This window comes from Apiotrichum porosum, assembly GCF_003942205.1.
Source record: "Apiotrichum porosum strain DSM 27194 chromosome Unknown scaffold_10, whole genome shotgun sequence".
NCBI classification, from domain to species: Eukaryota; Fungi; Basidiomycota; class Tremellomycetes; order Trichosporonales; family Trichosporonaceae; genus Apiotrichum; species Apiotrichum porosum.
In genome coordinates, this window is record NW_021167117.1 from 1 (window position 1) to 11,513 (window position 11,513).

The 11,513-nt window shown below is 60.9% G+C and overlaps 4 protein-coding genes across 4 annotated transcripts; 1 reads left to right on the plus strand and 3 right to left on the minus strand.

Annotated features, from left to right (window-relative positions):
- Positions 1-503: 503 nt before the first annotated feature.
- Positions 504-3,167, minus strand: EHS24_001139 (uncharacterized protein; the record flags this gene model as incomplete). The annotated part of the gene is made up of 9 exons (XM_028616941.1): positions 504-809; positions 842-1,154; positions 1,197-1,507; positions 1,546-1,639; positions 1,681-1,795; positions 1,839-1,982; positions 2,037-2,164; positions 2,219-2,352; positions 2,427-3,167. The coding sequence occupies 9 exons, from the start codon at positions 3,165-3,167 to the stop codon at positions 504-506; spliced, it is 2,286 nt and encodes a 761-aa protein (XP_028474248.1).
- A 1,310-nt stretch (positions 3,168-4,477) lies between these two features.
- On the minus strand, positions 4,478-6,100 carry LAS1 (rRNA-processing protein las1; the record flags this gene model as incomplete). The annotated part of the gene is made up of 5 exons (XM_028616942.1): positions 4,478-4,485; positions 4,543-4,880; positions 4,933-5,289; positions 5,363-5,940; positions 5,987-6,100. 5 exons carry the CDS (start codon positions 6,098-6,100, stop codon positions 4,478-4,480), a joined length of 1,395 nt encoding a protein of 464 aa, XP_028474249.1.
- Positions 6,101-6,375: 275 nt separating this feature from the next.
- On the minus strand, positions 6,376-7,479 carry EHS24_001141 (uncharacterized protein; the record flags this gene model as incomplete). Its single annotated transcript, XM_028616943.1, has 3 exons — positions 6,376-6,953; positions 6,997-7,260; positions 7,308-7,479. 3 exons carry the CDS (start codon positions 7,477-7,479, stop codon positions 6,376-6,378), a joined length of 1,014 nt encoding a protein of 337 aa, XP_028474250.1.
- Positions 7,480-9,219: 1,740 nt separating this feature from the next.
- Positions 9,220-10,606, plus strand: EHS24_001142 (uncharacterized protein; the record flags this gene model as incomplete). Its single annotated transcript, XM_028616944.1, has 2 exons — positions 9,220-9,628; positions 9,672-10,606. The coding sequence occupies 2 exons, from the start codon at positions 9,220-9,222 to the stop codon at positions 10,604-10,606; spliced, it is 1,344 nt and encodes a 447-aa protein (XP_028474251.1).
- Between the last annotated feature and the right edge of the window lie 907 nt (positions 10,607-11,513).

Consider the following 11,513-nt stretch of genomic DNA (forward strand, 5'->3'; position numbering starts at 1 on the left):
CCAAACCCTTCCCTCGACCCTCGCTTGGCCCTCGCGTGGCGGCCACAGCCCGGCCATGACCTGTCAATGGGGGGGGGCAAGGTTTCTGCTTTATAGACCCCTGGGTACCTGCCCGTCCGTAATTCCGTAACGTAACCTTTTGCAAAACTAGGTTAAACTGGGTCGTCCCAGTCATGTGCGTGCAATGTTCCCACTGGTTCAATGATAAGAGAGAGAGAGAGAGTCTTGAAATGGTGTGCAAGGTATGTGCGTGGCGATATGCGAGTCGTGCGTGTCTAGATGTCGGGGCAGCGGAGATATACGAGTTGCGGTCGTGGAAAGGAGGCGAGGGGGAGGGTTGCGCGCCCGCGCGGGACGACAGGGTTACTGAATGGCTCCCCTAACGAGCAAGGAGGCTCGATCACGGTGTTTGTAACGCAGGTGCGGACGCGTGCGTGATGGTTTGGTTGACCGCGTCGGACAGATTATACAGTATATATGCTGGACAGTAGTTGGGAGGGACCTCAAAGCTGGGTGGTGCTGGCCTCGGTTACCTCGAGGTCGACGGTGCCGTCATCAAAGTGGTAGTCGGGCTCGCTGCTTGCGGCTTGCGTCTCGGCGTCGTCGCCATCCACCTCCACCTCGATCGGGGAAGCGTCGACCTCGAGTGGCGACGCATCGTCCTCGACATCGTCCTCCTCCTCAGCACCGCCGTCACCGCCACCGTCGCCCGCGGTCCCGTGCTTGGCCTCGTCATAGTGGAAATCCATGTCCACGCCATCCTCCGCCACCAGGCGCGCATACTCGAGGAACAGGCGGAACATGTACGCCTCGAGGTCGCGGAGCGGTACATTCGCTGGACGAAACACTGGCCGTTGCGCCCGAGCGCCTTTGCAGTCTCGTCAAACGCAAGGTCCGGGTAGCGTGGGGACCCGGCAAAGAAGGCCATAATGTCGGCCAGGTCGCCAAAGTCGAGTTTGGAGGGGATGTAGTGGAACCACGGGATGAGGTGCGGCTGGAACCATTCCGTAAACACGGCCGTCTTGATGACAACAGAGTTGGTGCCCATCAGACGCCTGAAACGGCCAGACCAGCCATTGCCGTCGACGTCAAAGAGGAACTTGTGCTGATACAGGTCGTGCGCCGTCTGGCGCGGGGCAAAGTCTACCTCGCGTCTGACATCGTCAGCTTGTTGTCGCGCGGACGTCGAAGCTCACCTAATGTCGTCACATGTGCCGTCCTCCTTTGAGCACTGAATAGCTTTACCAGAAAGCTTCATGTCAAAGAAGTACTCCGCCGCCTCGTCGGCAGGCACCTTTTCCACGCGATACCCCAGAGGTGGGGTTGTGTGGTACGCCAGCTCCTCCGCCTCGTATGTCTTGTCTGCACGGTCCTGGCCCATGTCCGGGGCCAGGTACTCCATGTTTGCGGTCGAGTGGTTGTTGGCAAACGCGTGCAGGCGGAAACGGGGAGAGGAGCGCCAGTCTACATCCTTGGTCATCATGGAGATACCTGTCGGCAGGCCACGCTGCGACTGTCAGTCAGAGTCCCGGGTGTTCAGCTCACCCATGCAAGACGCGGGTCCGTCTTGTCCTCCCATGCCGGGTCGCGCCTGACCTTGTCAAAGAACTGCTCTAATGGTGGCACCAGAATGTCAGAGCTGGACGAGTTAGCTCAAGTGCGGCGCAGGTGCCAACTCACTTGAGAGTTGTCTTGGCCAAACTGAACAGCGGCAACAGCTTTGTATGCGGCTTGGGCTCGCTTGCGGGTGTGTGCGGCTCAATGGTGATGCCGTGGATTGGGACGAGGTACGGGTCTGGGTGTAAGCTATAGCACGGAGTACGAGTCGGAGAGCTCACTCTGACAGAAATCACTCGACTTGAGCGAGTCGTAGATGAAAGACTTGCCCTCGGGACTGCTACCGTTGCGTAACCTCGAGTCGGAGGCACACGAGTTGGCAATGGTGATGCGCGACTGGTCGGGCTCGGACAGGTGGGTCGTGTCTAGCGTGGGTCAGCTAAGATTCAACAGAGGCTCGACCAACGCGCTGTACTCACGCTTGCCCTTCTCGCCCAACGCGACAAGCGCACTGTGCCGCTCCCATGCCATGTACACTTGCGGCTGGTCAAAGATGCTGAATGTGGCTTTGAGGTCTGGGAGGTGTTTGGCAAACGACTTGATGAGCCTGGAGACGCGTCAGTTAAAGATAAGGCTTTTCGAGATTCTCAACTAGACTCACTTTGACACGTCCCTCGCGCGTGACTTGGTGCCAGCCCACTTCAAGCCTCCGGGCTCGATATCCACGCCGACCTTGCCCCGTGCAATGTTGACGGTGAAGACGTGTTCCATTGCCTGGACCTCTTCCAGCCTCCTCTGTATCTCGTCCCGTGGCAGACCGAAAAAGGGGGCAATGTCGCGGTTGAGCCCGTCATACTCGTCGGGAGCACGAGGGTGTTCTTGATCGCAAACGCCCACCACTGGTCAAACCCGGCAGGCGGTGCGCGGCCGTACCGCCGTGTATACTCCTTGACGGCGGCGCGCAGCGTGCGGGACTGTCGTGACAGCAGCTCTTCCCAGCGCTTCTCGCCCAGCTGGAGAAGCTGCGGGATCGGGTGGTTGGCGCTCGCGGCAGGAGACACGAGGAGGTGGCCCGTCGAGCTGAACGTGTGGTGGGCGTGGCTATGTGGGCGCGAGGTGGCGTTGGTGCTTGCGGCAGGGTCGACGTTGGCGTTCCAGCCATACAGCTCTCTCAAGCGTGCGAGGTCGTGGTGATACGCTTCGACGGGACTGACGAATGCGCATTCCTCGACCTTGTCAAACGCGTGCCGGATATCGTAGATGCCGTCCGCGATGCGGTCCGAGAGGAAATGGATCACCAGGATGAGCAGGATCACGACAAACGCGAGAGAACGGCGCGGGCGCACGCGCGCCCAGTGTAATGCCGCTGCCAACCGAGATGGGGGCTGCCGCAACCTTGGGCCCGGGGAAGATGTCATGAGTGGAGATGAGGAAGGTGACGATGTCGGCGAGCGTCCGGCACCAGACCCAGAGCCAGCGCCGAAACGCAGCAGTGGGACATGGACGCCAGACACGGATGGCCGGGGGCCCTTTCGTTTGCCCTTGCCCAGACTCCCAAGGCCAAAGGGGAGTCGCTTCTCTTGAGCAGGACGGCGGTCGTCGTCGTCCATGTCGTTTGGGATCTGATCCCAATTCCGATCGCTCGAGGGCGAGCGGCCAGCCCCGCCTGAGGTGGACACAGGAGAGCTGGCGGCATGGCCATGTCCAGAGCTGGGACCAGCGCCGCTTACTGTGCTGTCGTGCGGCAACATCATCGAGCTGCTTGCGGTGCTGGCGGTGCGCGTGCGTGCGTGCACTCGGGACATGAGGGGGGGTCGCTAGGACTGCGGGAGGGGATAGGTTATGTTCTCCCCGGTTGCGTGATGCGGTTGTTGATTCGGCCTTGATGCGAGCAATATGTGTGATGCAGTGTGATGTTGTGTGTCGGGCAGTGATGTGCTGGTGCACTGTGCGTGCAGTGGTGTGTCTATGCGATGCAAGGAGTCTAGAGAGGATGGAAAGTGGATGAAAGAAAGGCCAGTACTTTGCTCTGTAGGTTGCCGGAGTGTGTGTCCACCCGTTGCACGCACCAAGACTGACCCCCCCTATAACCATAACCCACCCTGTGTGCCGACGACGGGATCTACCAGGCGCCGTCGCTTGCCGCGCCTGGCCCAGGCCCTGCCCATCACCGCTTTCAACCGGGGCCCTGTCCGCGTCCACTTCAATCTCTTCCAGCCGCGACTTGCTCCAACCACCTGGCACCTTGGCGGACTGGACTGGCCTGGCAACCCGGCAGCCAAGCAGAGACCAACGTGGTCGCGAGCTCGCGACGAGGCGCTCAATCCAATTCCATAAGCCCACAACTCTATTTCATGGGCGGTGCGGGCCACCCGTGCCCAAGTCTGGCCTCTGGACCCCCTTTCATTTTGATCAGTTGCGATCAGTTGCCGAACGCTCATAATAGCACCCACAAAAATGTGGAACTGTATCAGACGCCAGCATGTGTGTCCACGGTGTCGCTGCTGTGTGAACGTGTGTCCACACAGAAAGAGATACACTGGGTGAGTCGTGCCAAGGCATAGATAGCTAGAAGCTAGGCCGCTAGACAAAAAGCGTGCCCCAAGGGCCAGAGATGCAGCTAGCCACCTGCCACCTGGCTCTAACTGCGTTTTCCGATGTGCAAGAGCTCCGTCGGCACGGCATGATCCGACAAAGAGTGACCGCTCAAAGTAAGATTTCACTTTCGTCTCTGGGGTGCTCCAGTCACGCCTGGGTGCGTGATCGGTGTTGCTGTGGGTTCTGGGCCTGCTGTACTGGCCCTGGAGTCGGTTCCAATGCATTCCAACGCGTCGGACATTGGAGAGCCTGGGCCAAAGCTATTCAAGGCGCCAAGGAATGCGAAATGAACAGCGTTCAAGAGATCAATAGAGATCCACGTCTAACAAGCTACTGTGCCTCCGTCCTCTCTCGCTCATGAAGCCCACGCGCCTATAGGGCACGCACGCCACTCGTCCACCTTCGCCCACCCCTTGACCACATGGCCGTCGTCGTCCTGGCCCTCGCCCGCCCGCGCGGCCGCGCCTGTGGGCCTCTGGGCAAGCATTTTGTCCAGGGAGCGGAGGTTGGCCTCCATGCTGGCCACTTTGGCGTCGACGTCCACCTCTTCCTCGAGCGCAGACGTGCCCGTGCCAATCTCGACCTCGAGGCCCTCGAGCTCCATCTCCTCGTCGCTGTCGTCGGCGCCTGCGGTGTCGTTGCTGCGCTCGAGGAGCTCGTCCATCTCGGCCAAGGCGGGTCCCTCGTCAGACGTGGCAGCGAGGATACCGTAAATCCTGCGCAAGCTGGGGTTTGGCAATGTCAGCTGGGGACAGGACATCTTTCAGCTGCACTCACACATCATCCTCGTGCACCAGCTCGCGCGCCAGACGGCGGAGCACGCCGACGCGCTCGTCGGCAGGCACACTCAACTCGCCGGCGGCGTCGGCCTCCCACAGCCAGCGGAGCCACACGCCCAGCGCCCAGCGGTAGCTCGCGAGCTCCTTGCGCGCGTCCTCGGCCGCGTCGGCGTCCATCCCATGCGCGGGCGGCTGGAAGCGGGGCGCAGTGTCGACGATGACGCCGACGACCGTTTGGGAGAGGACCGACGCGATCGAGGCCGTGGGGTGGGTTGCAGCGAGGTGCATGAGGAGCGGGCCCCATACCAGCAGGGCTTCCTGCGACGGAGCCGTGTCCCTTTTGCTTGGACGCTTCCTGTTCAGGTGCGTCAGCCAACCACGTTCTATTAGCCACACCTGAGATAGGTGTGTGTGTGTGCTCTACCCACTTGCGTCCGACGGGCACGAGTCCAACGCGGACCACGGCCTCGATGATCTCCGCGGGGTCCTCGTTCTCAACCTCGCGCTTGAGGCGGCTGACCGCGTGGCCACTGGCCGATTCGGCCGTGACGTCGCGCGCACGCACGCGGGCCTTGCACGTCTTCTTCCAGCGGGTCACGAGCGCCTCGGCACGCGCGCGCTTGTCCCACCCCACGCCGGCCGAGCTGGACGCCAGCAGCGGCAGGAACGAGTTGCGGTGGACATAGTCTGTGGCTTGCTCGAGGGCGCGGCGGAGGAGCGAGAGCGGCGGCAGGTCCTCGTGCGTCGCGCGGTGACGGAGGGTCACGAGCGAGGCGGGAAGGCCGAGGGTGGCGGCCAGGTGGGAGATGGGGCGGGCGTGCAGGCCCGTCTGGAGGGGGTCGACCATGCCGTTGACGAAGCGGACGACAGCCATGGCGTAGGTCATGCGCGCGACGTTGGCTTCCTGTGCCGAGGTAGGCGGGTAGGGGAGAAGCAACGCGCCAACTAGGGCATGCAACAGGTGCAGAAAGGCGGGGCATGAAGGTGAGGCAATGTAGACGCTCATCTGGACATTGTCAGCTGCGTTTTCCCGGACACAGGAGCCAGCTTACCCTCGACATGGCCGCCTCGCGCGACTGCGTAGAGGCACCCGGGAGGAAGATGAGGTCGTAGAGCTCGGCGAGCTCGGCATTGGATGCCCAGGGGACGCGGCGGGGTGCGCGCATGGTGTATTGAGCTGTGATGGGTGCTAACGACAAGAGTTCAAGTGGAGGAAGGCAACAATATCTTGGGCCAAAACCAAAATTCCAGGTGTGCGTGCCTGAGAGAGCCTTCTATTTAGTTTGATTCAAATAAACCCCCACGTGAAATTGGTTCCGCTAATGAGAATTGGTAATACATATTTGTAGTGACTGTATGTGGTTGTGTGGTGGCAAAACGGCACGCGCACTCCAGGTGCACGATCAGATGGCATGATCCTTTCGCCGCTGACATGCCCTTGCTAGAACCTGCGCGGGACAGTCTCGAGCGGGAAGGAGATCTTGACGCCGGCCTTGTTGGCTGCCTGCTTACCCCACCCAAACGCGCCACCCAGCTTGGAGCCTGGCACAAAGGTGTCGTCGCTGCCAGCCGGGCGGCTGCGGCTGTATCCGGCGCCGGCCTCGACGTCGGTCGGCTGGGACGAGTACATCGAGCTGGGACTGGGACTGGGGCCGCCAGCCTTGCGCTCCTTGTATCCATTGAATGCCTCGTGCATGGTCGAGACAACAGCGACGCCGGCCTTGGTCTGTGGCGTGAGGTTTGCGTAGTTTTCCCAGCTAAAGAGGCTGCGAGTCGCCTTGGCCTTTTGGCGGAGGAAGATGCCGGCCAGCATGTTGAACACGCCGAGGATGAAGAGCAGCCACGACGAGACTTGCGGGAATAGAGTGCACGAGTGGCTCAGCACCGAGCATGCGATAAGGGCTTGGAGGACGCCGAGGGTGCCCAGGCCATAGTCTGGGCCGAGCATGGGCACGAATTCGGAGAAGAGGCGCTTAGGCCAGCCAACCTCGGAAAGGATCAGGAGGATGGCCTCGAGCACTAGTTGGTCAGTACAGTGACATTGTGCGGGGGAGAGACGAACGGATGAAGACGCGGTTCAGGATAGACCAGAACTCGCCACCAGCCTGGGAGGGGACAGTGGAGTCCTTGACATAGTCGCAGTATGCCTGGTCGAGCGAGGCGTTGGCGTTCGAGGCAAAGACAAGGCCAAGGGAGGAGGCAGGGATCGTGATGTTGCGCTGAGTGATAGAGCGGGCGACCTGAGTAGTGTTCTTGGCCTCGGCACTGCTGCTGGTGGCGGCTGCCACGGTCGTGGTTTGGGTCGCGCTAGCAACCACCGTCGAGGCTAGCGTTGACGTGGGAACAGCCGAGCTCGAAGGGAGGACGACGAACTGTGGGACTGAGCCTTGACGGCCTTTGCGTCGCTGGCAATAGTGGTAACGTTGGCCACAAAGACGAGGAGCAGAACGATGATACTCAGCGCACGCAGCACGTTGAGTCCGATGAACACTGGTCCCGAAGGACGCTCGGTAAAGTGGGAGAGGGGGTCACGGGTCTTGCCCATTGTAAGAGCTGGTGGAGGAGAGGGAGAGAAGGAGTTAGGTAGTTAGTTGAGTGGGTCAAGTCGGGTCGGACAGCAGGTCGGTGGCGACCAAGCGAGTCTGGTCATATACGAGCTGAACGGTCGACTCGTGCTGCAGCATCATGCTCAAGGTCTATTGTCTGTTGCGCCAGGGGATCGTCGTCTGCAGAGGTTTAGAACATGAAACGTGAGCTGAAAAGTGTCAAGGAAGCACAAGTTGCAAGTGGTGATGGGCGTGATAGGGGGGATCTGAGTGATGGAGGTGAAGCTTTTGATTGTTGGTGGGTGGAACGTGGAACACAAAAAGGACGAAACAGAAGACGAGTTCGTGAGCATGTTGTGTGGCTAGTGCCAGATGCCAGACGGATCGGACGGACTGTGGTGCCACAACCACCCGCGCCATGCAGTGTCTCATCCTATGCACCCATGCACGGCCACAGCCTTTTACACTAGTTCCATTTGTTGCATGAAAAGAATCGAGCGCCAAGCATTGAACAAGACCATCTACCCAGTCCTGCGAGACCATTGCATGTCTAGTGCATCATAGTGTCTTTCTGGGCGCTGCGCATTGGGGGACAGCTGTGCGCGTCCAGGCCCGCAGACGTTTGCCCAAACCTTACAGCGACGCGTTGGCGCGTTGGACGCGTCCACCCGACCCTTGATGTGGACCAGGACAGCACAGCATACAGCATACACAGAGCTCGCGAGCTCACGAGTTTAGCATGCAGTGGCCAGAGTGGACATGTGCTCATTTGCTTTGCCGTACAGTTTTCGGACGGAACAGGGTGAGTTTACGAGAATGACCCGGATGGACCGGCCCAGTTACGTCCGGAAGATGGAACACATGTGGGTAGAGAGTGTCAGAAAGAGCGCGTTTCGAGAGCACAGAGTGTCTGTCGCTGTCGTGCGCGCGTCCAAGACACCGGTACGCGCCGGGCCAGGTCCCAACAGAGGCGTCCACGACGTTGCGCACGGCAGAGGGTCTGTGGTGACCTTGTCAGAGGAATGTGCCACCGCCTCGCCCGCGGACCGGGAAGCCAGCAGGGTTGCAACACAGGGAGCAGAGGCATGCAGACGCAGGGAGCAAGTGAGCACGCCGGCAGGGAGAGCAGCCCGTAAGAGAGGTTTGGGCGGCCCACAAGGTGCAAAAGGTGCGACATGACCACCCCCACCCACCCAAAAGGAGCAACGACGACCACTTTTGTGATTGTCCTGGACAGTGGGCTTGTGCACACTTTGACGCTAGGGAATGGGGTGGGATGGGGGATGCCCTCGTCTCTTTCTCTCTCTTGCACTCTTGCACACACACTCACTCACTCTCACTCTCTCTATCGTGTTCTGTTTCTCCTCTGGCTAGGCTAGACACAACAACAACAACAACCACCTCGTCGTCACACGCACGCCGACTCGCACACACCCGCGCGCGGAACCCGTCCAACCCCCCCCCCCCCCCCCCCCCCCCCCGGTCTCCCCGTGGCTGCACCTCCAACACACTCCTTGCTTCGAGCGCACTGACCGTCTACCCCCCGACGGTTCCTTGTCCTTGTCCTTGCTCGCTCCCTACCTTTCTACCGCCAGCCTCCTCGTCGCTTCCTAAACACACACAACACACATCTGTGTCGTTGATCTTGGTCTCGACTTGCAACGACTTGGCATCACCACCACCCACACACTCCTTTAGTCTCTCTCCGAAACTCGCCCCCATCACTGCGAACACTCGCAATGCGTCTCGCCTACCTCGTCCTCCCGCTCATGGCGGGTGCGGCAGTGGCCCAGCACGGCCCGCAGTCCAACAACCACAGGCGACACCACGGCAAGCTTGTTGCACGCCAGGACAACAGCACCGCGGCCGAAGACACGGTCTCGGCTGCTGCCGAGGTGGTGTCTTCGACGTCTACAGCTGTCGTTACCTCGTCGCCTGTCCAGAACGCCGTTACCACGACGTCTGACGCAGGCGGTACTACGACCCAGCGCGCCGGTGTCACGTCAAAGAGCACACCTGCTGCCGTGTCGTCGACTGATGACGTTGTTGCGGCTGCGTCTAGCAGCAGCAGCAGCTCCAGTTCCAGCTCCAGCCAGGTCGTTGCCGCCGTCACAGAGTCTACTACGTCAGCCCTCACGACTTCAAGTGGTAAGTTGTTGCTCCACACGCACGTCCCCTCTGACTCTTGAAGCTGTTGTCGCCACGACCTCTTCGGTTGTTGCGTCAACCACAGCCGCCGCGGTGACTACGGATGTCGGAACAACTGCCACAGCGTCTGCACTTACATCGTCTGTGTCACACACGTCGAGCATCAAGGCGACAACCGTGACCTCGACCAAGACGTCTGCTTCAGCCACGTCCGCAGCTGCAGACAGCTCGTCGTCGTCGACCGGTATCGCCAAGAAGGCTCTGATTGCGATCATCGTTGTGGCCTCGGTTGTCGGTGCCGCTGCCATCGGCTGGACCTTGTTCCGCAAGTGGAAGCTCCGCCCCTCAAACCGCTTCGACTCGCGTATGCAGCCCATCGACTTTTCGCCCAACGGCGGCGACATGCACGACGACTTTATCGAAAAGACCCTCCAGCGTTCGGCGTCTGTCACGTCGGCCGACCGCCAGCGCCAGGAGTTTGTCGCCGACCTCGAGCACGACCACAACAGCCTCACCCACGGTATCCCCGAGCACGACTTTACGGCCGGTACCGCCGCTGGCGCCGTCACGTACGGCCACTATGACCCGGACCCGTACGAGCATGACCCGTACTCGCGTTCCCCTGGTGCCTACGACTTTTCAAACCCCACGGGCGGCGACTACGACTACCCGGCTGCCCCCGAGGCCGCCGCTGCTGGTTACCCGTCCCAGCACCAGCAGCACCTCGAGCAGCAGCAGTACTACAGCCAGGACTACCCGACGCAGGACTCGGGCCACCACGGCCACGACGACGGCTATGCCAACCTCCAGCGCGGCCCTTCGGTCAACGCGGGTGACTTTAGCGCCCCGCCCGTCAGCAGCAGGCCATTCGACCCCCTCGCCGGATCAGATTTCGCAGTGGGAGCAGGCGGCCGTCCCACTGGCGGCCAGCACGGCGCTGAGGGCCCCTACGCTCAGGCTGCCACTTACAGGTACTAGGGTGGTACTCTAATCGCTGGCTCGATTGGACGTCCCAGCCTAACTCTCGCCTGTCTCTCCAACTTCCCCACCACCCACCATTTGCCTGCTTCTCGACGACACTTCCCCACGACACCCACCCACGCGCCCTTCTTTCTCTCTCCCCCCACCCCTCTGTGAGAAAACAGGCCAGACGGAGCCTTCCCCCCGCTCCCGTTCTATCCCCTCTCTCCCCTTACAATAGGCCTCTATTACTTCGGTCTTATAAGGCGCCTTGTACCCACGGACTCTACCCGATAGTTTACGCAGGTGAGCTCCCGCGGCTCACTGTATGCATGTTGCGACGAAAACCAAGACGGCTGAGCAGCAGCAACGAGTGTGGCTGAGTGCCACATTGGTCCACCGAGCCGGGCAATGACACTGCGGTGCAACTGGACTGTTTGCGTTCAGAGGCGTAGTCCAGGGAGTTGAACTTGTGCCACAACTGGAAACTGGAAACTGGCGCGCTGGCTACAGCATCTCTGGCTGCGACCACACAGGGCACACAGCGGGCCATCCAGATCCAGCACGGGCCAAGGGGCGAGACCCACTCCGGGGCGTTGTTCTTTTCCCTCGTCGCCGCTTCCGTATCGCTCGCTCCCTTCGTGCCCGGCTGCGCTGGCGCTGCGAGCGACTCAATGCTGTATATCTGTGTACAATGAATAGCAGGAAGCGGTACACCTCGCAGAGTATCCTAGCATCCTGGACGGCTGCGTTGGTTGATTGCACCCATAGGAAGGTCTGCAGCTCTGCGGTCTGCGGCACTTGCCGCCTGAGCTCCTTGGGCCTGTGCCACATCCCGACCATAGGCCCCGACCAAGCACACGTCTCCGTGCAGCACACTCTGCGCACCAGCGGGCCGTCCGAGAAACTGCTGGCAGTCGAGGTA